Here is a 25,867-nt window from a genome sequence, read left to right on the forward strand (position 1 = left end):
CTGGGGCGGGGAGGGGAGGGGAGGGGAGGGCCCGCTCCCCGCCCCCCCGGGCCCCGCCCGGTCAGGACACCCGGGCGCGTCCGCCATCTTTCCGCGATGTCGTGGTGGCTGCGGATCCTGCTGCTCACGGCCGCGGTGAGTAGCTTTGTGGCCCCGGGGGCGGCGCGGGAGGCCTGGGGGCGACCCCCGGCGAAGCCTGAGGAGACTCCGGGACGGGGGTCCCGACCTCCGCCTTCCCACTGCTGCCAGGTCCCGGCCGCCGGGACTCGGGCAGCGGTCTTCCGCCTTTTCGGCGCCGGGGACCCGTTTCTCCACGGGCAGGGGGCGCGGGGGCCGGACAGGAGGCGAGCTCCGGCCAGCTTCGCTCCAGGCCAGGTTCCTAGCCAGCCCCGGGCGGTAACGGGCCCGGGCCCCGGCGTCCCCGACCGCCTCCCCGGGCAGAGTGCAGGGCCGCGGGCGCCCGGCTCTGGGCTGCGTCGCCCCGCACCGCGGGGTGCGCGCCCTGGTGCAGGTCACGCGGGCTCAGGGCGGCCCGAGATGGGTCCCCCGTTTTGCGCGAGGGATGGAGACTGTTCACCTTCCGCCCAGGCCTCCGTGGACGCGGTGGGCGGACTCCCTGTGGGCGCGGCGGTCCGGCCCTGCGGGCAGAACTTGGGGTGCTGGCGGGTGTTGGTTTCCCGGAGAGGGGAAGGAATTCCACGTCCAAACCCACACCGTCCGCGGGTAGGGCGGAGATTTTTATTTTAATAAGGAGTGTCTTTTATTCTCTAAAAATCCACTTGGACGTTTTAAATTATCTAGCTGGAAAACGGTTGCCTGCAGCTACCCTGTGGCAAATGTCACCGTTTCCACAATTACAGGGTCACAGTAGGTGACCAATGGGTTTAGTTTGTTTTGTTTTTGAGAGAGAGGCCAAGGGAGGGAGAAAAAGGACAATGTGACCCTCGCCCCCAACCAAGGACCCGGCCAGCAACCCCGGCCCCAACCGGGAATCGAACCTTCAAGCTGTGGGAGTGGGTCGTGACGATCTGTAGGTGTGGATTGTGGGACAAGGCCCAACCCGAAACTCGGCGAAGCCTGAGGGTGATGCCCCGTGCTGGCACTGCGTGTCCGGCTCCAGGCAGGTCTCTCCCCTCTGACCTTGGGGAGGGGCCGGGGAAGCCAGTCTGCCCCCAGCACAGCCCCATCCCGGTCCCCTGCCAGCAGCGGCCTCAGCCCTGCGGCAGCTTCTTCCAAGAGCCTGTCTGTAGTGAGCCTGGCCGGCGTGTGCCCAGCCCCTGGGTGTTGTCAGCGAGACCTGGCCCCATCCTGTCCTGACCTCCACCTTGCTGCCCCTTCTGGATTCAGCCCAGCAGCCTGCCAGACAGGGGCACAGGGCACACGCCTCTGTCCAGTCCGACACACTGGGTACCCCTGGGCCCAGGGGTTCTCAGGTCCCCCGTGCTGAGCCTTTCCACAGCAGGGTGTGGCAGCCTGTGACTCTTCCTGGCTTTGCACATCCCTTCGTGGGGGAGGGCTGGACGGCGGAGGTGGCAGGATCTCAGTCACTTCTGTCCTCAGCTTCCTCCAGGCTCCCCAGGGCTCCACAAGTGTGTGTGTGTGTGGGGGGGGGCTGTGATTCCCACAGGGCACTGGGGGATGGGTGGGCAAGCCTTTGGGGCCCTCCTAGGACAGGAGGGCAGGGGCTGGCAGGGACCGCTCAGCCAGAGGGGCTGGGGGTGTGTGGAGAGCTTCTGGGGAGGAGGGAGACCCTGCTGGGTGAGCCCCTGGGAAGGCGGGGCCAGGTTGGCAGTGAGTGGGAAGGTGGGGGTCGCTTGGTCATCTGCAAGGGATGGGCTGTGGGAGGTGCGTTGGTGCTCACATCTGGTGTAAAAGTTACAGGGGCACCCCGAGAACTCAGCAGACAAGAGAAATAGTGTTTGGAAGCAGTACTTAGAACTGGATACCAGAAACCGATATAACCTTATTAACCAATGTCACCCCAATAAATTCGATAAAATAAAGGTATTGTGGTGCAGTATTTTTAAACAAAAAATTCATGCAAACAAAGGAAGCATGATAAAAAGCTTAGACGTATTTTAAATAGAGGCAGAACACGAGCCTGCCTGTGGCCTGACCCCACCCCCCAGAGGCACTCCTTGGCCTCCCACCCGGTCCGGTAAAATGTCGTTTAAAACAGCAGGCTGCAGTTGACACATAGGACACTGCTCTGGCTGTGGCTCCACCAAAGCCCCCAGGCAAGGGGCGCAGTGCTGGGCCGATGGCTGTCCATCCGCACTCACACGTGTCCATGCGGAGGACACGGGCATCTGTGGGGAGCAGAGGCCACCGTGCGTGAAGCCAGTTTACCTTTGTCCCTGCAGGTGGCCGTGGTGCCCCGTGAGAGACCCTGTGAGTCTGACCAGTATGAGGTGGGCGGCCTCTGCTGCGACTTCTGCCCGGCTGGTGAGTGTCAGGATGCGCCCCCACGCCTCGGCTGCCTGACCCCGGGGGGGTCGGGGGTGCTTAGCCCCCGGATCAGAGCTGTGGGAGTGCCTGGTGGGTGGAGCTTTCCCCGGCAGGTACCCACCCCCGACCCAGCACCCTCTTCATGCTCCCGGGGTCCAGAGGGCGCCTGTGTTTCCTTTGAGGTGGACGAGGCACGTTCACCCCACCTGGAGGGCAGGAGTGGGGTGCAAGCCCAGGCAGGGTGCGTCCACGAGCACCCCTGCAGGAGCCCAGCCCCGTCAGGTGCTGGTGCAGACCCCTGAGGACCGAGAGCTCCTGGGTAGGTGGCCGTAACTGCCCCCTGGCCAGCAGCTGGAGCCACAGGCCCCCAGGGCCTGCTTGGCCCACCCTCCAGCTACACCCCTCAGGGCCTGTCCCCACCAGGCACTTGGGCCCTCTGGGGCACCTGGTCAGGCCACAGCCCCTACACCAGCAGCCCTGTGTCTGCACGCGGACAGGTGTGTGCACGTGGTCCGGGACCCTGCCTTCCAGGGTCTCCTCTCTGACGGGGCCGGCCCCACAGCTGCGCCATCACCTCTGACCCTGCCCCACCCTCATACTCACCTCCATTCAGCCACGGGCCTGAGACTTCACAGAGCTCCCAGCTCAGGCACTGACCCTACTCCCAGACCGCTCACACCTGTGGATACACCCCACACATGTGCACAAACACTCTTGCTCACTCACCTGCACACCCGAGTGCACACGCCACATTCAGAAACGAACCACAGTCCAACGTGACACCATATGAGCTCTCGGCGAGTGTGCACAGTGTGCATGTACGTGGTGTTCATTACAGCCCCGGGCGGTCTTCGCCCAGGGCAGAGGCTCGTTTCTGGATGACCAAGGCTTTCCTGGGCACCAGCCCAGATGCCACGGAGCAGCCCCGGGGCGGAGGGGGCTCGGGGTGTACACTCAGCACCCCTCTTCCCACAGCCGCAGCATCTCGAGAAGAGCTGAGGGTGAGCCAGGTCCCCAGTCCCTGGGACACGTGGACCTGGGAATCAGTCCAGAAGGTCCCAAGGAGACTGGACTAAGGGTCGGTGCTGTGCTGGGGACCAGCCGCCAGGTGCTGTGGCGCCTCCTCGGGCAGAGGCCACAGGGACCAGGTGCTGTCTGTGCCCTGGCCCCACCTCACCTCTGCCCCACCTCTCCCTCAGGCTCCTACGTCAGCAGAGTCTGTGACGTGGACCACATCACAGAGTGCAGCCCGTGCGAGCCGGGCTCCTTCACTGCCCACCGCAACCAGGAGACCACGTGCCTGCTGTGTGCCGAGTGCCGGGAGGGTAAGTGCGCACAGTGGGGCACGGGGGCCCCTTGGTTTCTGCGGCCTGCCCCGTGTCCACCCAGCTGGTAGGAATCACCCCAAGGGCAAGTGTCACAGGTGAACAGGGTGACGGGGCGGCCAGGACGCATGTCTACTAGGGGGACACGGAGTCTGTGGTGAAAGGGCCCACCTGAGTTCCCCGGGATTCGCCGTCCGAGAGAGGGACGCACGCTAGGTTCTGCACACCAGCAGTAGAGTGTTTTAAAAAACGTGACTTTAGAAGAAAGGACATTCTGAACGTGACTTTAGAATGTCCTTCGCATCAGCAAGGACAAAGATAAGGCACTTTGCGAAGAATCTAGCAAAGTGTGTGCGAAGCGCTTCCGAGAACAAACCTTGAAGGAAACCCCCGTGTGCGGAGCATCGCACACGAGGCTAAGGAAGAAGAGTCTAAGGAAGAAGAGTCATTCTCCATGGAGAGGGTCAGAGGTCGGTGTCCCCACCCGCTTCGGGGGCACCGGCCAGCCGTGCCGTGCTCCCCCACACAAGCAGTTTTTCCTTCTTAGAAACCCCAGCGGGGCTTTCGTGAACCCAGACACGCTGACGAGCATGAGGCCCAGCTGGCTCCTGGCTCTCCCACGTGTTGGGTCTGTGCAGATGGGGAGCGGAGCTCGGCTCGCCGTCCCACTGGGGTGCCCGTCGCAGCCACAGGGCGGAGCAGAGCGCCCCCCTGACAGGCCAAGGGGTGTGGCCTGGAGAGCGCACCCCACACAGCCAGACCCTCGATGCTGCTGGGGTGGACCGCTGCCTCCCCCACCCCAGGACACGTCCCAGGGCCAACAGAGTGCCATGCCCCGTGTCACCACCCACGAAACCCTTGCTGCCGCATCAGGGCCGCAAGTGGCAAGGAGAACTGGAGCGGGAAAGAAAGGCTGCCTGTGGGCCCAGGGCCATGAGAGGCACCGAGTGGCGGTTAGAAAAAGGCGAACAGCCAGAGTGAGGCGGGCAGTGTGGCAGTGTTCCGACTGACAAACTGGCGTCTCAAAGGCGCCCACGGGTGACAGGTTGACCCATGACGCAGAGAGCGTTCTTACCCTGTGGACAACACACAGACTTAGACCCAGGACCCACGGGTGCCCGTCAGCTGCCCCTGAGCAGTGTAAGCGGATTTCCGTGGAGCGGGAATATCAGCGGCTTTCAGACACCCTGGCACGGGAAGACCTGTGCCCTTCCGTATCCGATGATCGTCTCGTCCCAGGAGTGCACGCCACATGTCGTGGGTCAAGGGGCATTGAGGGCTCAGATGGGGGTGGGGGGGCGTGCATCAGGGCCGACTTTGACAGGCAGCTTGGGCTCGACCAGGCCCCTCTTCCCCATGTGTGCTGAGAGCTGGGGACAGTGTGCAGTGGCATCACTAGAAGCCACCCCATGAGCACGGACAGAGAAGTGGGCATAAAGCCCCTTGTGACCTCACGCTCTGTCCCCCAGTGAGATTGCGCCCCCACACAGGAGTGCGACCCAGAGCAATGTGCACGGCACATCCGTCCAGTCCACGCTGAACACGGGGTTGGTGGGCAAACGCCCCGAGCGCTGACCCGGGGCTGTGGGATCCGGGGACTTCGGCTTGTAGGTGACCGTTTGGTCTCCAGTGGACATGGGGGTCCCCTGTGACTTATTTCTAGCTCACGGGCAGTCACACTGTCTCCATGGGTGAGAACGGGAGGCTGGGCTGCTGGGCCGGCGGTTTTGAAACCGGCCCCCTCCATAAAGGGGTCCACCCCAGGGAGGCGGCAGGGCCCAGGGGGCTTGCACAGCGCGCCCTCTGTGTGACCGCAGGGCTCCGCCAGCAGGTGGCGGCGGGAGGGGTTCTCTGTGCGCTATCCTCCTGGGTGGGCCCCTGGCAGGAGCGCCCAGTGACGCTCACCTTTCCTTTGGGGACAGACTATGGAAGGAGCACGTGAGGGGCATTTCTGCGGAGTGGGCTCCAGCCCCGCACAGACAGACCGATTGCAGGGACTGAGGACTGGTAGTTCCCTGGTCCTCTCTGAGTAGGAGAACGGAGGGAGGGAGCAGGTCCGATGCCTGCGACTGAGTGGCCGGCGTGGGAGGGGATGGGCCGCAGCCCTGGTGACTGACCCACAGTCTCCCGCCGAGCAGATCAGGAGTCGGTTTCGGACTGCACCCGGGACAGCAACCGGCGGTGCCAGTGCAAGACGGGGAGATTCTACTGCGACTCCGAGGACTGCGTGGAGAAATGCTACCGCTGCTCCAGGTGCTGCCCCAGGGCCCCGCCCACTGCCGCTCTGCTCTGGACACTTAGGGAGCTGCCCCTGGTTTTCCCATCTGTGAAGTGGCACCACCTCCCACGCCCCGGCTCTGAGGATTCAGTCAAACAAATGGCCTGACCGTTTCCGCCTGTGGCCGCCCTGGGCCTGTGCTCAGTTGCTCCCGAGTAGGGGACCCGTTCCTCCCCCAGGGACTGGGCCCGTGGCAGTGTGCAGGGCTGCAGGTGGAGCCAGAGGCCTCAGCCCCCCTGGTGCTGGGGATGGTCACAATCCACTGACAGTGACGGTTCCCTGAGGGTTGAGGGCATCAGGGGCTGTCGTAGGCAGGACTCTGGAGCAGAGGCCCTGAGGGAGAACAGATGGGGGCCATAGAAAGTTCTGGGGGAAGGGAGCTCTGGGCATGGAGAAAGCAGTGAGTACCATGCCCTGGGATGGCTGAATGACCCCTGTCACTCCCCCTGTCCCAGGCTCTGCTGTCACAGAGCATCAGCACTGCTGGCTTTAAACAACACAGAAATGGGTCCTTTCGAAGTTCTGGAGACCAGAAGTCCCACATCCAGATGTCACCCGGCCACACCCCCTGGGAAGGCTCTGGGGACAGTGCTTCCTGCCTGTGCGGCTGTGGGTGGTGGCCGGCGCTCCTTGGCTCGTAGGCGCGTTGCTGCGCCCTCTCCTCCTGTCTGCCCAGTACCTTCAGCACCTGTCGGCATCTCTGCCCCGCCGCCTCTCTGCGCTTTCCCTCCTGTGCTACAGGGTCGCTGAGGAAGCCCTGCCCTCTCCGGTAGGACCTCCTCTTAGCATGGTTTCATCCACAAAGTCCGCGTTTCCCGACGCGTTTCCTTCTGAGTTTCCGGGTGGGCGTGGATTGGGGAGGCGCCTTCTGGGGGACTTTGCAGTGGTAACGCCTTTTGCAAAATAGGTCCTTTTTGTGAGGCCCGCTGGGGGCCTCTTCCGTACAGCTCTGACCTCGTTGAACTGTCAGCTCTTGTACCTGACAAGTCCAAAGTCAGGGCAGCCCGCAGGTCTGGTTAGATCAGGACTCTGGCTTCTCTCGCCTTGCTTGCTGTCCCGTCTCCGTGGGCTTCATCTCGGGGTTGACCTCCCTCTCCGTAGAGATGGCTACAGAAGGCCCCATCCGAGAGCCACGCACAGCCCATTCAGGAACAGGCAGGGGGCGCTCTTCCCCAGACATCAGGGAATCCCAAGCCCCACGCTCCCCTGTGGGCTGCTGTGGGCCAGATAACCTGCAAAATGCCAGGCACAGGTGGCTCGGAGCGGGGGCCATCCTGAGACCAGAGTGGGGCTGGCCAGGGAAGTGACGCTCGGGTCTCTTCACCCTTTCCTCCCAGGTGTGACGGCCCCATCCTGGAGACATGCAATGCCACTCGGGACACCATCTGTGCCACCGGGAGAAATCCAGAGTCAGGTAAGAACCCGATGCCACTTGTCTGCTCCGGATGTGCCTTTCGGTCCTCGGCTCTACCACTGGAGTCACCAGCTGGGGACAGCAGGTGCCCGGGGTGCTTGGCTGTGTGCCTGCGAGACTTCATTTACAGAGCTGGTCAGCGGGCCGGATAACAAAGCCCCTGCTACAGCAAACGAGCAAAGCCCTTGGGGACCAGCTGTGGCTCCCCTGTCCTCGCCCCCGAGTTGGGGCTCCTCAGGGCTCAGGCTCTGCCTCGCGGGGAGACGGGGTCGCCCACCACCGGCGTCCCGCCTCACACTCCAGGGGCCACCGTAGGGGGCCGATTCCAGGAGGCCTGCAGGCTTCTCTGTTCCTGCACACTCGGCCCGTGTCCTCTGTCATGTCGTCCCCGTAGCCCTGCCAGGTCCCTGCCCTCGCAGGCACTCAGAGGTGCTCCTGGGGCTTGCCTGGGCCTGTGTCCCGGGAGGGCGGGCTGCCCAAGGCTCCTGGGGCGGGTGTGGGGCCCGCGTAGGACTGCAGCCTGTTTTCCGTTCGGCGTCTGGTTCCCGTCGTGGGTCGTCAGCACTGGTGACTGCACGAGGCTCCGGACGCGGGCCCTCTGCTCCAGACCTGCACCTGTCCAGGGCAGGCGCCTTTGTGATAAGGGGGGTGGGCCGTCCGTCCCCCTTATCCTGTGTGGTTGGCGCTTTCCGAGTCCCCGTGCAGAAGCAGCACTCGTCCGCGAGGGGGTCAGGTGACTGGCCCGAAAGCCTTTGCGTTTCCTTCCCCAGTGCTCCTGCAGTTGGGTTTTTGCGGGGTGAGGCAGGGTCATGATTCGGGGCGGTTCTCCCACACACGCCGGGGCCCTAGCACCACGTGAGCAACAACAGCGAGCCTCCCGCATCGCTGTTACGGGGCCGGGAGCCCCGCGCTTGTGCGTGGCTGGGACGGTCGCCATGCTGGGGCCTGTGCTCCGTTCTACTCAGCACCGTCAGGGCTGCTCACGGACGTGGGGTGTGAAATTGACGCGAAAAATTGACGCGAAACCGCACAGACACTAGAGAACATTGTAATGCCCCGAAAAGCCGAAGTTAGGGCCTAACCGGAGAGTAAGGAAAGCAGGCGGAGTACCAGTGGCATCGTGTGGGGGAGCTGTCGGCGTCCTTCCGTCCCAGCGGGGGCTGAGTGTCCGCGGCTCCGATGGGCCTGCGCCGCCCATGTGTCTGTGTCTCTTGCTCCCTGTTGGAGCTGTGATGTCACTGGGGGGAGAGCAGGACCCCGAGTGCTGCCCGCAGGCCTTTCCTGGGTGTGGATGCTGCCCTGTCCCTTGGGCCACCTTGGACAGGCTTTGCTCTGGGCAGGACGGCTGTCCTCTGGGCCCTCTCAGCCTCTAGGCTTTTCCTCCTGCTGGCCTGGGAGTAAGCGACTGCTCAGAACGGACCCCTTCCTGGGACCCCAGGACCTTGACCGCCCCTCTGGGAAGACAGTCACCTCCTGGGGCCCCTGGGAGAGCATCGGGGCCTGGAGACAGGACGCTGTCCTCCATCCGGGAGCAGGCACCCGCCTCCTGTGGCACTGCCCTCGAGTGAGGGGACGTGTTCACTGGGCTGTGGCACTCTCTGCCCCTTTCAGGGGACCTACCCAGATCCCATGCCGACTCCTCCCTCGTTTGGCCTGTGGTGGTGCCCATCAGCATCGTCCTTATCGTCATCGCCGTCGCCATCGGCATCACCCGCTGCAGGAGACCAGGTGAGGTGAAGCTGTTCCGCCACCACGTCAGGGGCTCCTGCTGAGGACCTGGGCCTGGCTCTCGACTTGGTGTCTTCGCTGTAAACGCTCCCGGGCTCACGTTCTAACACAGCCCCTGTACTGGGCCGGTGCTCAGGGCAGGGAGCCGGGCACTGTGTGTCCCCAACCAGGCATTGGGCTGCAGACCAGAGTCCCCGGGCAGCGGGTGGAGGCGGGGCCTCGGGTGTCCTCGGCTGGGAGCAGGGTGACCATGCTCCTCCCACCCGGGGCCCTGGGGCAGGTGGGCACCCCACAGACACTCATGCCCCCTGTGTTCACAGGTGTGCAGCTTCCCCACCTGCTGGTCCGTTGGTTGAAACGTGAGTCCACTTTCTTTGTAATAATCTCCAGGCCTGGGCCTCACACGAGTCCTTGTCCAGGGGAGGTCAGTTATAGTCACGTGCCACATGACAGCAGGGACAGGCTCCAGACAGGCGTCCTTGGGTGATTTCGTGCAGAGCAGACATCACAGGGAGCACGCACATCTGGTGGGCGGGACCCCCACACACGGGGCCGTGGGGGGCAGCTGCTGCTCTGGGCGCCCACCTGCACAGCACTCGGCTCAACCAGCCCGGGGTGGGAGCAGGCTGGAGAGGGCAACGCAGTCACCCACGTGGTGAGCGCATGCCTGCGGCCACCACGAACATGACCCCCGCTGCTGCCCCGCACGGGGCCGGAAGCAGAACTAGTGCACCCCAGGGCACGGGCCCGTGGTCACCGAGGGGGGCGTGCCGCCCAGAACTGAGTTGGCTGCGTTTCCGCACGACTGCCACGTGGCACTTCAGTTCACACCAGCATCGCCACCCGCACACGTGGTGCGCTGGCCCTGTGACAGGACCCTGTTGGGGCAGATGGCTGTCCCTCAGCTCCATCCCCTTCTTCGGGGCCACCGTCCTACGTGGGGCCCGTGGCTGAGCGAGGCATCCATGTGTGGTGTGTGTCCATGTGTTTATTTCCTTCTCTACCATTTCAGATGAGTCCAGGGACTCAGGTGACCCGGTAAGTACCTCCCGGGGGTTTCTCAGTGGCAACTTTAGGCCTTGAGGGCAGAGGGGTCACCCAGGCTGGGCATGAGGCACCAGACCAGGCCCCCGGCCCCCTGCCCAGTGTGGGCAGCTCAGCCTTTCGGGCGGCGTCCGCTCCCCCCACTAGAGCCCAGAGCAGCCGTGCTGGGGAAGACCCCGCTCTGCTGGTCTAGACCGCGGGGTGCACACGGGGTGAGGAGGGCACAGGGCGGGTACCCGGGGCTGCAGAAACGTGCTCCCCAACTCGGGGTGAAAGACACAGAACTGACCGTCTCCCGGATGTGGAGGCCAGAAGTCTGACCCAGGTGTTTGGTGGGGGTGCGCAGGGGCTGGCTTCCTCCAAGGCCCTGGGGCGGGTCCCACCTGTCTCTGCACTCACCTCCTCTCTGGTGGCCAGCTGTCCTGGGTGCCCCTTGGTGTGGGCGCCCATCAGTCAGCAGCAGCCTCGGTCCTCACCCCACCTCTTCCCTGTGGGTCTGTCTCCTGATGACCTCAGTGGGCACTGGACGTAGGGCCCACTCTGGTCCAGTACGGTTCCTTCATCTGCAAAGGCCACATATGCTGGTCCCAGGGGTCCGGATTCTGACCTGTCTTGCTGGGTTCAACCACAGCCCCCCTGTGTGGGACGCCCCTTGGAGTTGGGGCGGAGCCTGCACCTGAGCCCACGAAGTACTTTCCCTGCTACCACAGGGCCCTGGGCGACCTGTCACACGAGGTGGCATTTCCTCCGAAGTGGTTGGGGAGGGCTGCGCTGCAGGCCCCTGCCACCAAAAGTCACGGCTTTGCTCTTCAGTCACAGGGAGGCACCCTGCCCGGGGACCCAGAGCACGGCCAGCCATCTGCCAGCAGGGACAACACACCACTGCTGGAACACCAGGATGCAGCCAGGACGCCCTCTGAGGACCCTGAGGGAGGGGTGGAGCTGCAGGAGGTGGTGCCCGCAGGGGGCAGGGCCTCCCCGGAGCAGGCACTGCAGACCCAGGCTCCCTCGGCCCCCGGGGGCTCGGACCAGGCTGGGCCGGCAGCCCCCCTCCACGCCCTGGAGCAGGTGAGGGGGTCTGGGCAGGCCTGACTGCAGGGATGCCTGCGTGTGTGGAGTGCGTGCCGTGTGCATGCAGGGTGCGTGCACAGTGCTGCCCTGGGTTCCCTAACTTCCTGTCCGAATTCCCCAGGTGACTGCAACACCGTGCCCTGCTGAGACTAACTGTGTCGCCTTCCATTGTGGGGGTGTGATGAGGGCATGACACCTGCGTAGGGCTTGAGAAGATGAGCAGACTTCCCTATGTGGCCCTGGGGTGGAGGACCTTCCTGAGAACCGGGGGACAGTGTGTGCGGCACCCCAAAGGGGTGCAGAGCCTGTCTGGCACCCAGCACAAGCTGGGTGTCCCTGAACTGGAGAACCACTTTCTCATGGGGCCTTCCATGGATACGTGTCCTCTCCCTTAGTAGTGTCCCCAGCTGTACAGGCCACCCCCAGGTGACATCCTTCTCCTGCTCCAGTCCTGCCTTCCAGGGCAGGGCAGCGGGAAGCCCAGTATTGCCCCGGCCAGGCTATGTCCTGGAGGAGTGTGACCCGAGGGCACGTGGGCTGTGAGCTCTGCGCCTTCTGAAAGGCTGGGCCATGTGCCCAGACGCTGACAGTGGACGGCGGTGTGGAGGCCCAGCTGCCCCTGTCCACCGCGCCCACCCCACCTCCGGCAGCTCTGTTCCCGCAGGACCCCGTCAGGAAGCCACCTGGTGTCTCCTGGAACAGTTTTCTTCCATTCTCTCCACAGCAATACCAACGAAAGTACGTTTTGAAGGACGGGTCCCCTGAGGGTAAGTTGCCCGAAGCCTTTTTTTATAGCGACCAGTCAGGGGTGACGTCAAGACTCAGTATCCTTCCTCCTGGGAAGCAGGACCCTGGGCCCGCAGGAGGCTCAGGGACGTCCTGTGGGCATCAGACTCTCGGCCTGACACTCACTGCCCAGGTTGGGGCTCATGGGCCTCCGTCCAGTGTCAGTTCTGGCCGTGAGGACGGACACAGGCGGCCCCCGGTTACTGCGCATCCACGGGTTTGAGCAGGGATATGAGTGGCCGGTGGGAAGGCCTGGATGACCCTGGCCTGGTGAGGCCCGGGGGGCTGCGGCGCTGCTGTCAGAGGCACGAGGGTGGGCGTTTCCTGTAGTTGAGCTGACAGGCTGGGTGCTGCTTATACTCTGCCAGCTCAGGGGGACCCCCCACGTGACATCCGAAGGTGGGGCAGTCGGGAGCCCAGCGAGGTTACAGGCCTCGCCCTGCTGCCCGCACAGCCGCTCTGGTCCCGCTGCACTGGAGGGGGCCGCCTCAGAGGACGTGTCACCCACCTGGCTTCTCACCCTTGGGCCCTGTTGGCCCCCCTGTCTGGAGCCTGGCCAGGTCACTTCCTACTGCGCTCTCCTGTCCCCGAGCCTGGTCCCTTCAGCGAAGGGCCGCCCGGGCACCCAGGGCCTCCCCTGACCCCGGGCCCTGGTTGTCGGCTGGACACTCACAGCGCACACAGCCCACGCCACACCTGCCTTCCAGGATCGAGGCCAAGTGTCCCTCCTTGATTTCCTTTTTTCAGCCATGAATAGGATCTACTTCGAATTCGGGCAGGAGGTTCCCAAAAGTCACTGGAGGATGTTCATGAGGCTGGCGGGACTGGAGGAGAACGACATCGTCATCTGTGAGCACGAGAACCCGGGGAACCTGCGGGAGCAGCACCACACGATAGCGACCCCCTCCAGGCTCATGGCGGCCCTCTGTCAGATGCGGCTGCGGGAATGTCTGGAAAATATTACAAACAAGCTGGTTGCGGAAGATATCTTAGGTAGTAAGGACGCAGAGCCCCCGAACTAGTCGGCCTTTTCGGCATTGGCTGTGACACAAATAAGTCAGTCGGTGTGAGACAAACCAGCGGCCACTGTCAGCTGTCACTAGGGCAGCTGGGGTGGGGCATGGCAGGTGACAGTAACAGCTACGGAGGCCTTTTTACAGTTCTGTAAGTGGTCCATTTTATGTTTTTACTTTCTTTACATGTTAATATTTATATCTTAGTGTTTTCACATGGTTTTATAATTTTTTTCACCCAGTAAAATTTATATTCTAAATTGTGTTTTCTGTCATTCCTGTTGTGGGGACAACTTTGGGTGTGTTGTCCTTGGGAGGTGAAGTCGTGCAGAGAGTCACGGGAACCTCAGGCGTGGATTGTGGGTACACGGCCCNGCAGAGTGGCGGCGAGGGGTGCACGGGTTGTAACACAGTTGGAAAGGACACAGGCTGGCATCACTCGCAGTGAGTCAGGGACCTCGCCTGCGTTGCACAGAAAGTCACTGCCAAACCAGGAAGATGCCGGGGTGGGGGGCACCGAGGGGCAGTTTTCAGAGAGGCAGAAGGACCTGTCACACACACGGAGTCCAATGACATGTGGCCTTCTGTGCCCGGCTTCTTTCGTTCAGGCTCGAGTCCCCAGCCTCTGGGTCATAGTAGGACCTGCCAGGGCCTCACCTCTCTGTGTGGCTGAGTGACACTAGATGTAGGTGAGACAGACACGCATGGTGGTGTTCACTGTCCTGCTCACGGACTCGGGGACATTTTTAATCAGACAGACACTGGGCCCCGATCATTCTATGACAAGGACAGCTTCTCAGTAAGTGGTGTTGGGGACCTTGGACGTCCCCAGGCCCAGGAGGAGTTGGGCCCTGACGTCACAGCAGACACAGAAACGAACTCAATGACCCAAAGACCTCCCTGCAAGGTCTGAACACGACAAAACCCCTGGAGGGGTCAGAGGGGACATCTCACGACATTGGGTGGTGTTTGGGGTCCATGTAACAGGGTCACATGGGGGGTGTGTCTCCGAGTGCCTCATAGAGCCCCGTCCCCCGTCTGTCCACGGTGCTGCAATGGCACGGTTCCAGTGCATGCGTCGTCGGTGCACACACACAGCCGTTCTGTCAGTCCGTCTGTGCATCTCACTGAGGGGGCCCCTGTCTCCCCGATGTCAGCGGCGCTGCCGCGGATGTGCGGTGCAGGTGCCCTGACCAAGGGCTTCCACGTCCTTCACTAGAGCACCGGGGTCTGTCTGTCTGGACTCGGCCCTGTGGCTGCTGGAAAATATGGCCGCTTTGGGCCTGACTGAGAAACGCTCTTTTTCCCAATTTCAGAGAGCAGACACCAGCTCTCTTTATTCGGGGGCTGTTTAATCTCGTCCGCGGTCTGTCTGGGCATCATCACCACCACCTGTGTCTTCGTGAAGAAGCCTAAGGACGACGATTCCAACCAGGGTGCAGCGGGCTCCCCCCAGCGGTGAGCGCTCGGAGCTGGAGCCACCAGAGGAGAGTGAGAAAAATTCCGCGCCGGGGGCGGGGCCGGGCCGGCCAGGTCTTCTTGCTTTTCCACCCCGGGGCCCCTCCCCCCAGGCGCGGCCCGGAAGGGGAACTGTCCGGAAAACACCAGGGTGCGTCTCGCTGAGTCTCGCCCAGTTCCCTGGACTGAGGGAAGATCGGCCCCTAGGCCATCTGAAGGGGACCCGCTTTCTTCGGCATTTCCTTCCCCTGGCTTGGCTGCAGGTGACTCAGTGGGAGCCCTTGTCTCCCGGGAAGAAGCTAGAGCAGAAGAAACCCTCTAATTGCTCGTCCATTAGGGGGCGGAGTTGTACGGGAGGCGCCCTGAGCGGGACAGAACGCACTAGACGGGTCTGCGGTTCCCGCCGCCATTGCCCGCCTGGAGGACCCACGTGGACTGCGGAGTAAGTGAAACATCCGCACCCGGCTGCGCCGCTGCTCCGGAGCGGGGCGCGCTCCGGTCTCTGCGCGCCCCTCTCCCGACTTTGCCGCCGCTCCTGGTCCGAGCGCAGGTGGGTGCTGGGCGCACGCGGAGGGCAGACCCCGACAGCGGGGCCGGTGTCGCCCGGGGCTGGACAGCATCCCGGGCAACGTGCGAGTTCTGAGCGGGGCTGGGGCGAGGGGCGGGGAGTGGGGAACCGGCCCTTCCGCTCTGCGGCCTGCACCGGCCCAGTGGGGTCCGAGAGGCTCAGGGTGCGAATTTTCCCAGCTCAAGGTCGGCCCCGCGTCCCACTCCTGCGGGACCCCAGATTCTCTACGGGAGAGGCCGGGGCCACAAGGCCTAGTTCACCTGTGGCCGGGTTCCTAACACGGCGTCCCCAAGACCGGTCCGTGGGGTTCGTGCCCTGGTACATGTCAGGCTGGTGAGGCGGACCTGAGGTGGGTCCCCAGTTTTCTTGGGGAACTGGAGACCGTCCACGTTCTGCAGGGGCCTCCGCGGAGCCTGGCAGACGGAGTCCCTGAATGTACGGAAAGTGTGAGGAAGCAGAACCCTGCTCCCCTTTCCGACCAGCTCCGGGTGGGGGGGGGGGGGGTAGCGTTGGCTGCCACCCAGAAAGTGGGGGCGGGGATGCGGGTGGGAGGAGTGTAGGCTCGCAGCCCTAGGCCGGTAGGTTTAATTGCTGGGGGAAGAGCAGGGCGCGGAGACTGGGGCGGATGCGCCCCCAGGAAGTAGGGGCGGGGAAGCGGGTGGGAGGAGTGTTGGCTCGCAGCCCTGGGCCGGTAGGTCGATTGCTGAGGGAAGAGCAGTGCGCGGAGACTGGGGCGGATGCGCGGGGTTAGGGTAGTTGCTGCGGTTGTCCACAGCAAAGCTGCCCCTTCGGGGGAATGAGCGGAGATAGTCTCTTAAGAAGCCCCGCCTTTTATTTGCTAAAAATCAACTCTAGTAGGATGGGGCGGAAGCCTGTTCCTGAACGACCTGGGCTGCCCTGCGCCCTCTCCTGGAAGCTGCGGAGCGACCCCGAGGGTAGTGGTGGGCTCAGGGGCGACCCCTCAGCACCCCTCTTCCCCCAGCTGCAGGATGTCAGGAAGAGCCAAGGCTGAGTCAGGCCCCCAGTCCCTGGGACACGTGGAGCCACGTTATCAGTCCAGAAGGTCCCAAGGAGACTGGACTAAGGGTGGGTGCTGTGCTGGGGACCAGCCCCCAGGTGCTGTGGCGCCTCCTCAGGCAGAGGCCACAGGGACCAGGTGTGGTCTGTGCCCGGGCCCCACCATCACCTGTGTGGTTCCCCCTTCACAGGCTCCCACATGTGCAGAGTCTGTGACGTGGATCACATCACGGAGTGCAGCCCGAGCCAGCCTGGGTCCCCCTTGGCCCACCCCAACTGGGACACCACGTGCCCGCCACCTGCCCAGTGCTGGGGGGGTGAGTGGGTGCAGGGCAGCACGGGGCCCCTTGGTTTCTGCAGCCTGCCCCGATTGGACCCAGCTGGTAGGAATCACCCCAAGGGCAGGTGTTCTGGGAGAACAGGGTGAGGAGGCAGCCAGGACTTGTGTTTACAAGGATGACATGCATCTGTGGTGAAAGGGTCCACCGGAGGTCCCCTGGTTTCAGGGCTGCTGTCCCAGAAAGGGACCCACAAGGGTTCACCCAGCACCTCTGTGTGTCCCACAGTCTGGGAGGGAGCTCGGGTTCTGCCCCTCCAACCCAGACCACAGTCCCCTGCACTGGTCGAGGAGGGGGTGGGCGCTTAAATCTGAGCAGGGCCTCAAGCCAGGTAAAAAGGTAGCAGATTTCCGCCCCCCCCCCCCAGACAGGTCTGCCTCAGCGACAAATAAATGCAGGGGATTTAAAATAATTACATTTTAGGATTCCTTGTCCTTCTGAGAAGGAGGCCATCAGTGTTTTAACAAGGACAGCCTGAGAGTGCGCTTGGCTTCAGGCAGCAAGGACGGTGTGACAGTGTTGCTCCTGCCGACCCTGAGCTGAGCGTGTCCCCCATGGCGTGTCCCCCTTCTCAGTTCTTATGGCCGTCAGGGCGCAGACTGTCCACTCTCTGGGTGCACTTGTCCCCAGGTGCTTTCTGCTCTGTGGTGCAGTTGCAGGAGGGGCTGGTGACACCGGTTACACATCACTGCTGTGTGGAAGGGCACATGGTGTCCACTTCGGGTCCTGTGGCCTCTCCACACTCATTTCCACGTCCTCAGAGGTTTCCGAGCGCCCTCTATCGGCCCCACACGCGGCATCCTGCCGTCTGCCAGCCGTGCGAGGGCTCCCTCGCCCTCTCTGGTGTGTTTCTTCTTGTCTCCCTCTTGCGTGACCGCTGTTGCTAGGATCCCGGGCGCTGTTGCAGGGAGGAGGTGGGTGGCGTCTGTCCTTACCCCTGACCTCAGAGGAGGAGCTTTCAGCTTCTCACCGAGGGTGCGGTGTCACTGTGTGTTTCGGGATCACGTTTTGTTAAAGATTTATTTTTAAGAGCCATACCTGGCAGTGTAACCTGTGGGGCTAAGGATAAATTTCTTAGGGCATTTAGCGTGACACGAGTGACCGAACCAAAAACAGAATCCACAAACAGGAATTACCTTCTGGAGGGCGGGCCCCTTGTAGTCCAGGCTCCCCCACTAGGGGAGAGTTCCAGGAGCCAGTCTGCATCGGTGACCAGCTGGCCTTGCTGTGAGACGCTGTGTTGGGCTTCAGTGAATTGTTTTTGACGTATGTTCCAGAGCGTTGGCCCAGTTCACGACAGGCGATTTACCTGCCCACCTGCGCTGAGTGTTCAGCAGTTTCTGACGAAAAACCCACATGCCCCACCCTCCCTATTCACCCAGTCTCAGCCAGAGCAACCAATTTTTCTTTCCTGCATGAACGAGTCCCCAAAGGGAAACATCCAGACATGTAAGACATGACATAAAATGGCAGAACCACTAAGAGGCATCACAGTAACCGGGTCCAGAGAGTGTTCAGGGCAGTGGAGGGATGTCTCCGTGGGTGTCCCCCTTCCAGGGCAGAGCATTTGAGGGTGACTGGGGGGTGAAGGTGTGAGAATAAAAACGCAGTTTTTACGAGTAAATTCTCCTTCTGGGCCCCCCTTGTGTACATGTGGCCAGATGCCTCCACAGGTGTTCACAGTCCCAGGAAACGAAGGAGGTAATTACCATTGTGAGTTATGTAAGTTTCATGGTTTTACGTTTTATGTTTTAAAATGGTCTGTGATAGGAATGAAAAACAGGAAATATCCTCCAAAATATGTGGGCATATATTCCCCACTCTGGAAACTCTTAGACTCTAGACCATCCAGGTGATTTAAAGCACAGGGTGCAAAGACCATGGGCTTCTGCCCTGGGTGACAAGGACCCTGTGTGAGGGGCTGAGCAGGAGGGAGGTGAGGGGCCAGGAGGAGCTGGCTGCTGTGCGGACCTCGGCCTGCAGGGGGCAGCAGTGGGATCGGGGGCTCAGGGCACAGGGGCCGGCCCTCCTCAGAGGTGGTGCTGTGGGCAGGCACCTGGCTGGGGCAGGGAAGTGTGGGCAGGTGGAGGGCTTCTGAGCAGGTTCGCACAGGAGAGCCCGGTGCTCCCTGCTGCCGAGGGATAAGGTACGTCCGTACATTACCGCTCCACGTTTCCTGTCTGACTTCCATGGTGGGATCCAAGGTGAAGAGACGCCCCAGGGGACATTTGCAGAGGAGGCTCTGGGGTCACCAGTGATCAGGGTGGTACCAGAGGCAGCCTCTGCATGTGGAATTCTCCCCCTTCCAGGTGATCACTGCGCCCCAGCCCCTGTTGGCCTCTCCCTGTGCACAGCAGGTCAGGATGGTGCGGTGCCTGGTCCCCCTTCTGCCTGCCCTCGCTGTCTGCCTGGTCACGGTCCCGCTGCTCAGCCCCTGCTCAGGTAGGACCTGCCCTGTGTCTGTGTCTGAATCCCTTACCTTTGGGCCCAGCCAGAACCCGGGACTCTACCCGCCCCTGCAGGGCCCGTCCACATGGCACCTGTGTTAGGACTGAGTTCCCGTCTAGGTGTCTGTCACCTCGCCCTCCCTGCCTGGGGGACCCCCTGGCCCTCTGGCCCTGTTCACTCTGATGGAGCCCCCCTTCTGATGACCAGCTGACATTGCTGTGCTTGGACCCCCTGAGCCCATCCTGGTCATGGTGGGTGAAGACACACACCTGCCCTGTCACCTGTCCCCGAAGTTGAATGCTGAGACCATGAACTTGATGTGGGTGCGACCCAGCCTCAGGCAGGTAGTGCACAGGTACGCACACGGGCAGGAGGACACGCCGGCTGAGGAGTATCGAGGGAGAACTTCGGTGTTAAGAGAGGACGTCACTGCGGGGAAGGCTGCTCTGCAGATTCGCAATGTCAGTGCCTCGGACAATGGGACCTACCTGTGTTATTTCCAAGACAGAGACTTCTATGCAAAAGCCCAGGTGGAGCTGCAGGTGGCAGGTGAGTCCCAGGTTTGTTCTGGGCTCCTCTCTGAGGGCCAGGGGCCGAGGCTGCAAACCTACCCCAGAGCAGGTGTGGCTGCTCACCAGCAATGGCCTCCCACCTCCGTCTCTGCGCCTCTGAGGCCTGTGACAGACCCAGGTGTCCCCCAGGGTGACTTCCTCCTGCATCCAGTACAGATTCCCCTGTGCCACCCACTGGTCTCAGCAGGGGAAAGGTCGGGGACGGGAAGGATGAGGACACCTCCCCCCAGTGGGAGGCACATGGGTGTTTGGGTTCAGTGTGACCCAGACCGTGGCCGAGGGCCCCCCGGTGCCCGCTGCTGTGTGTCCAGGAGGCTGGCCTGTGGGGCCCACGTCCCCCACGAACCCCCGGGAACACACATGCAGTTGATCAGGCTGTGTCCGTCCTTGGTGCAGCGGGGGAGGACGCTCACATGGGGACGGGGTCGCTGGGGGGTGTCAGAGAGAGGGCGTCAGGGAGCACCCTGTGCGGTTTGGGGGGATGCGGAAGCAGCGCTGTGCGTGGGGGGTACACTGTCAGGATGGTGCGGGGGTGTCACTGGTCACTCTCAGCCGGCACAGGGAGGTTGGTCACTGCACACGGTTCCTGTTTCCTCTGTGCTGTCCCCCAACCCTTGAGTGGCCCTGACCCATGCCAGTGACCAAGCGCCTTGTCTGAGGTGCTACCCATGAAAGCCCTCGTGTCCGGACATCAGGGCTGCAGTTCGAGTTCCCTGGACACAGCCCTGCCCTGTGGCTTCCAGTGCAGGGGCCCTGGTAGAGCGTGGATGATGGAGCCCTCCCTGCAGGACTCTGTGTTTTCTGGTCCTCACAGGGCTTCCTCCCCCCTCCTTGTGTTCAGGGGGTGGGGACAGGTGGCAGTAACTCCTCTCTTCCTGGCCCTGGGTCCACTGTCCTCCATGGGAAAGTTTCCCCCCTGCACAACCTCGCTGTACACACTTCTGGGGGGAGGACCCTGTAGGGAGAGGCGAGGGGCCTGGCAGTAGGTGCAGCCAGAGCCTCCCGAGGGGCCTTGGACACACATCACCTCCAGGCGGCCACAGGACACCCTGTGTCTCTTCCTGCTCACAGGAGGGCACGTTCTCCGCAGGACAGAAGGGCAGTGGGTGCCAACCCCCTTAGGCCAAGGGGCACCACCTCCATGGTTGCCCAAGGTTGGGGGAGTGGCTGTGCCTGGGACCAGCCTGTCTGGGGCCTGGGAAAGGGGGGCGGGGCATTCTCTAAGGGGACTTAGGGGGAGCAGCCTCTGCTCTGGCCCAGGTCCTCCTGGGTCCCGTACGAGGGTGCAGCCATGGTCAGGCAGGGTCCCCATCAGGGGTCAGTCTGGGGACAGTTCCCTGTGAGTCCCTGCTGGGCTGGTGGGTGTGGGTGCCCCTCCTGCTGTGGAGACCCCACCAGTGCAGAGGGGCCCCCACGATTCAGTTCACTTTTCCTCCCCAGCACTGGGCTCCGATCCCCACATCAAAATGAAGGCCTATGAGGCTGGAGGGGTCCGCGTGAACTGCACGTCTGCCGGCTGGTACCCGCAGCCCCAAATCGAGTGGAGAGATGCCAGGGGACAGAGAATTTCCGATGAGGTGGTCACAGAGGCTGCGGACCCCCAGGGCCTTTATGCAGCCTCAGCCTCTGTGGTCCTGGAAGAAGGCTCTGGGGAGGAGGTCTCCTGTGTCATCAGAAACCCCCTGCTGGGCCAGGAGAGGTCAGCCTGGCTTTCCATCCCAGGTGAGTGCCCTGCCCTCTGCCCTGGGCTCCTGGGTGCCCCTGGGGGAGGGGCAGTGGTCTGCTGCTGGCCTGGGTCCCTGGGGGGCACAGAGGGCACAGGGACCTGGGGCTCCTTCTCCTGAAGTGGTTTATGTCACAGACCCCTTCTGAGCACTTCCTGTTGCCCCACAGGGTGCCAGGCATGGGACTTGGAGACAGATGGTAAAGATCAGCAAGCACACCGGGAGGGGGAATAATAGGTACAACCCGAATCTCAGTGAGAGAGCTCATGTCCTTTCAGTATAAAGGATACAGTAGATAAAAGGGCAGAAATGGGAATGGTCAGGTCACAGAAAGGTGAAACTCACCGAGGATGCCAAGTGTGAGGGCACAGGGAACTATTTTCACCTGTGAAACTGGCAGCAGAAGTGAAAACGAGGTGGTGGCGCCCTCTGGTGGCCGGCTGTGGGGAGACAGTCCCTCAGCCCTTGTGCTCATGGTTTGAATGGTGTTGCTGTGGATGGGCACCTGTGCTATTGGGGACACATGACCACCTGCATCCGAACTGCTCAGTGACTGACGCAAAACCCGATTCTGGGGACAACCCTACAGGCCGGACTGCAGCAGGGGGACGTGACACCTGTGACCGGGTATTTTGAAACCAGTGATCCCTGTGACAAAGGGCAGAGCCTGGACGTGCCCACCTAGGGGACCGGGTGCCCCGTGGGCGCTGCCCTCGGGAGAGACTCAGCCCTGCTCGCTGTGCTGGAGCGGGCGGGTCCCCGAGACAGGACGAGAGGACGGCAGGCACACCGCCTGCATGGGGGCTGGTTTCACTGTAAAGATAAAATATTTAGTTTTCACAACTTACTGAAACCTGCGTGGCACTCACCCTGTGTGGGGCACTGTACAAGCATTAACTTAATGCTCTCACTGATCAGGAAGCCAGCAACAGATGGTGATGTCATTAGTTCAGGGTCACAGCGCTGGTCAGGCAGGGGACCCGGTGCTGGAACCCAGGCCCTGCAGCCCCAGAGTTCTGTTCTTCCTCACCAGGCTCCGCTGACTGGGGACACAGATGATCAGTGTTGGGGGGTGGGGTGTGGAGGGAACTTCAGTGACACTCTGTGTTTCCTCGTACTCAATCTGATCCCATGGGTGAGGCAGACGTTCCAAGAGAAATGTCCCTACTGTGTGACAGTAAGAGTCCTGGGCACTCTGGGGACAGGAAGGTCATTTCAGGGGATGATGCTACCCCTTCGCAGGTCCCTTCTTCAGGAACGCAGAGCCTCAGATGGCGTTCATTCTCCCAGTCCTGGTTCCTGCCATGCTCCTGCTGGTAGTGTTGTGCTTGCTGTGTCGACGGCAAAGGAGAAACCAGACCCCGTCCCAGGAGGTGGAGAAACCACAAGCTGAGACAGCAGCAGCGCAGGCAGAGCTGCCGCGGGTGGGAAGCGCCCAAGGTGAGGCCCAGCTGCAGGTGGCCGCCACCTCCCTGCCCAGCCCACACCCACCACCGGATCCTCCTCTGTATCCCCCTTATGGGACTGCCTTTTTCTGTTCATTTGCAGAGAAGCTGCAGGACGAGCTCAGTAAGTCCCCATCCCAACCCCTGCGCGTCCTGGGGGTCCCTGGTGACAAGGTCACTGACTCCACATGTTGTTCCCTGCAGGGTGGACAAAAAGAGCAGGTGCCGACCACGGGAGTGCCCCAGACCTGCATCTCAGCCTTTGTTCTCGGTTAGTTTGGCCCCGCTCCTCACCCCTAACCGCCCAGGGGGAGAAATGGGGACACTGATGGGGGTCCCAGGCAGTGGTCTCTCCGTGGGATAAGACTGCAGCCTCTTCACACAAGGGGGCGCTGGAGTCCACACACCTGGGGAGCCATAAATCCACCCTGGCCTGGTGAGGCCCCGGGGCTGTGGCCCTGCTGTCAGAGGCATGAGGGTGCGCATTCTTTTAGCTCTGATGACATGCTGGGTGGTGCTTATACTCTCACCCTGACAGCTCAGGGGACCCCCCCACATGACGTTCGAAGGTGGGGCAGTTGGGAGCCCAGCGAGATTACAGACCTCGCCCTGCTGCCCGCACAGCCTCTCTGGTCCCGCTGCACTGGAAGGGGCCGCCTCAGAGGACGTGTCACCCCTGAGGCTTCCCACCCTCTGGCCCCCAGGCCCTTCTGCCAGGCTCACTGGTTCCATGTGAATGAGGGTCAGGCCTGTCAGGAGCCCAGCCAGGTCACCTCCTACTGCGCTCTCCTGTCCCCGAGCCTGGTCCCTTCAGCAAAGGGCCGCCCAGGCACCCAGGGCCTCCCCTGACCCCGGGCCCTGGTTGTCGGCTGGACACTCACAGCGCACACAGCCCACGCCACACCTGCCTTCCAGGATCGAGGCCAAGTGTCCCTCCTTGATTTCCTTTTTTCAGCCATGAATAGGATCTACTTCGAATTCGGGCAGGAGGTTCCCAAAAGTCACTGGAGGATGTTCATGAGGCTGGCGGGACTGGAGGAGAACGACATTGTCATCTGTGAGCACGAGAACCCGGGGAACCTGCGGGAGCAGCACCACACGATGCTGCTGTGTTGGCAGAACAAGCTGGGGCGCGCGGCGACCCCCTCCAGGCTCCTGGCGGCCCTCTGTAAGATGCGGCTGCGGGAATGTCTGGAAAATATTACAAACAAGCTGGTTGCGGAAGATATCTTAGGTAGTAAGGACGCAGAGCCCCCGAACTAGTCGGCCTTTTTGTCAACGGCTGTGACTTAGCGGCATCCTGGGGTCTGACCCCCCACCCAGGTCCCTTCCTGGGGGCGCCTTCCCAGATCCCAGGTGGGACGGAGCCCCTCCGTGTCCAAGTAGGTTCTACGGGAAGCTTCTGCTGGGGGGCCCTCTGCCTGCGGCCCACGAGGCCCACGGGCTGCCCCTCAGGGGACTCCGGGGGCCTGAGCTGCTCAGGGAGGACCCGCTGGGTGCACTCAGTGCGCCCAGGTGCCGGGGCCTCCTCGGGGACACAGAGGCCAGGAGGGCTGGCTGGTCCTCTGTGTGACCTCAGTGGCTCACTCTTTGGTCTCCCAGGCACTGTGATGTCCCCAGGCTTCCACTTGGGAGGGCCATACCTGGGTGACACTTATAAGTCAGTTCGTAACAGACAAACCAGCGGCCACTGTCAGCTGTCACTAGGTCAGCTGGGGTGGGGCATGTGCACAGTTCTGTCACATGCTAGCTATAGAGGCCTTTGTCCAGTTCTCTAGATGTTTAACCATACGTGATTTTACTAGTTTTATTGAAGTGGTAAAATTTCTCTTCCATGGTGTTTTTACCTGTTTGTATAACTTATTTCAGCCAGTAAAATTTATATTCTAAATTGTGTTTTCTGTCATTCCTGTTGTGGGGACAACTTTGGGTGTGTTTTCCTTGGGAGGTGACGTCGTGCAGAGAGTCACAGGAACCTCGGGTGTGGTTTGTGGGTGCTGGACCCCGAAACGGGGAGCAGAGCCTGGAGTGGCCCCTTGTGTGTTTTTTGGTGTCCCGGACCTCTGTCCCTGGAAAGGACAGCACCATCCCCCCAGCGCTCCCCTGAGAACGCACCCACCCTGCCCCTTCTCTCACCCGGACCAGCACCAGTCCTTGGAGATGCTCCCTCGAGGCCCTGCACTCCCGTGGGCGCCGAGCACCTTCAGCCCCCACCTAGTCCCTCAGTGACGTCCCTGCCACTCCAGCCAGCCTCTCCCGCCCAGAACCTTGGGCGTCATCCCCACTGGCATCTCCTCCCTGGGCCCCTTCACCCCAGGGTGTGGCAGTCCCCTGGCCCTCCCAGACCTGTGTGCCCAGCCCCCTAGGCCCCGCCTCCATTCACGCTGCTGCCCGCCACTGACTCAGCCCTGTCCACTCTGGCTCCCTCCCGGCCTCCCCGAGTCCAGTCTCCTCCACTAGCACTGGACTGGGGGTCAGAGTGGGGATCTGGCCACCGCCCTCCCTGCCACCCACCCTCACCCCCTGGGGAGGGTCTCTGCCATTCCTGGTTGTTCCCCAGCCCGTGCCCCAAGACCAAATCTGTTTCTGGCATTGCTGCGTGGGTTCCATGGCCACGCTGAGTTTGTCAGCAGCTTCCCTCCTCCTGGGGTCATTCGCAGGACAGTCCACTCTGCCTGGAACGCAGTCCCCGTCCATCCCCAGTCCCTTCCTCTAAAGCTCCTTGGAACCAGTTGTCTGTAAAGCTGACTTCAACACGCATGCGCGGGGCGACCGGTCCCTGACACCGGCTTCTCCGCGGGGGCACTGGGACTCCAGCGCCTGGTCGCACGTGGAGCCTCAACTCCGGACTGTCCTATCTCCCAGCACCACCTGCCCCAGGGCGCGTGACCCCTTTATTGGCCCAGAGTTTCCGTGAGCAGCCCAGGCAGCTCTGCCCACCTGGTCACTGGTTCGCTGGGATGGACTGGGGTGTCTGCAGGCTGGTTCCCAGGCACCTGCGGATCCCTGTCAGTCTGGACCAACTCTCCTGAGGACAGACGCCGCCTGGGGGCGGGTCCCCTTGGCTGGCGGAAATGAGAGGCCAGCTCCTCTGAGGCACCCCAGCCCCCATTGCCCGCAGTTCAGGCTGTGCCAGGCCCTTGGCCCCCATGGTCCCCTGCTCCTGAGGGCGTGCTGGGCCTCCAGGTGG

At 62.4% G+C, this 25,867-nt stretch overlaps 1 protein-coding gene across 8 annotated transcripts; it reads left to right on the plus strand.

Moving 5' to 3' along the window:
* The first annotated feature begins 49 nt into the window (after positions 1–49).
* Positions 50–24,574, plus strand: LOC118998406 (butyrophilin subfamily 3 member A2-like). Of its 8 annotated transcripts, none has more exons than XM_037062608.1 (12): positions 50–135; positions 2,364–2,445; positions 3,648–3,773; positions 5,912–6,026; positions 7,389–7,465; positions 9,077–9,193; positions 9,514–9,552; positions 10,206–10,231; positions 11,051–11,305; positions 12,033–12,075; positions 12,842–12,933; positions 23,725–24,574. In XM_037062608.1, exons 1-12 carry the CDS (start codon positions 97–99, stop codon positions 23,938–23,940), a joined length of 1,227 nt encoding a protein of 408 aa, XP_036918503.1. In that variant the 5' UTR covers positions 50–96; the 3' UTR covers positions 23,941–24,574. The 8 variants fall into 8 exon arrangements, with proteins under 8 accessions (XP_036918503.1, XP_036918502.1, XP_036918508.1 ...); XM_037062607.1 differs by having other exon boundaries at positions 12,842–12,981; positions 23,773–24,572; XM_037062613.1 differs by lacking the exons at positions 12,033–12,075; positions 23,725–24,574 and having other exon boundaries at positions 12,842–12,927.
* The last annotated feature ends 1,293 nt before the right edge of the window (positions 24,575–25,867 follow it).

Source organism: Sturnira hondurensis, unplaced genomic scaffold, assembly GCF_014824575.4.
Source record: "Sturnira hondurensis isolate 20B ecotype Veracruz unplaced genomic scaffold, ASM1482457v3 Scaffold0014099, whole genome shotgun sequence".
NCBI lineage: Eukaryota > Metazoa > Chordata > Mammalia > Chiroptera > Phyllostomidae > Sturnira > Sturnira hondurensis.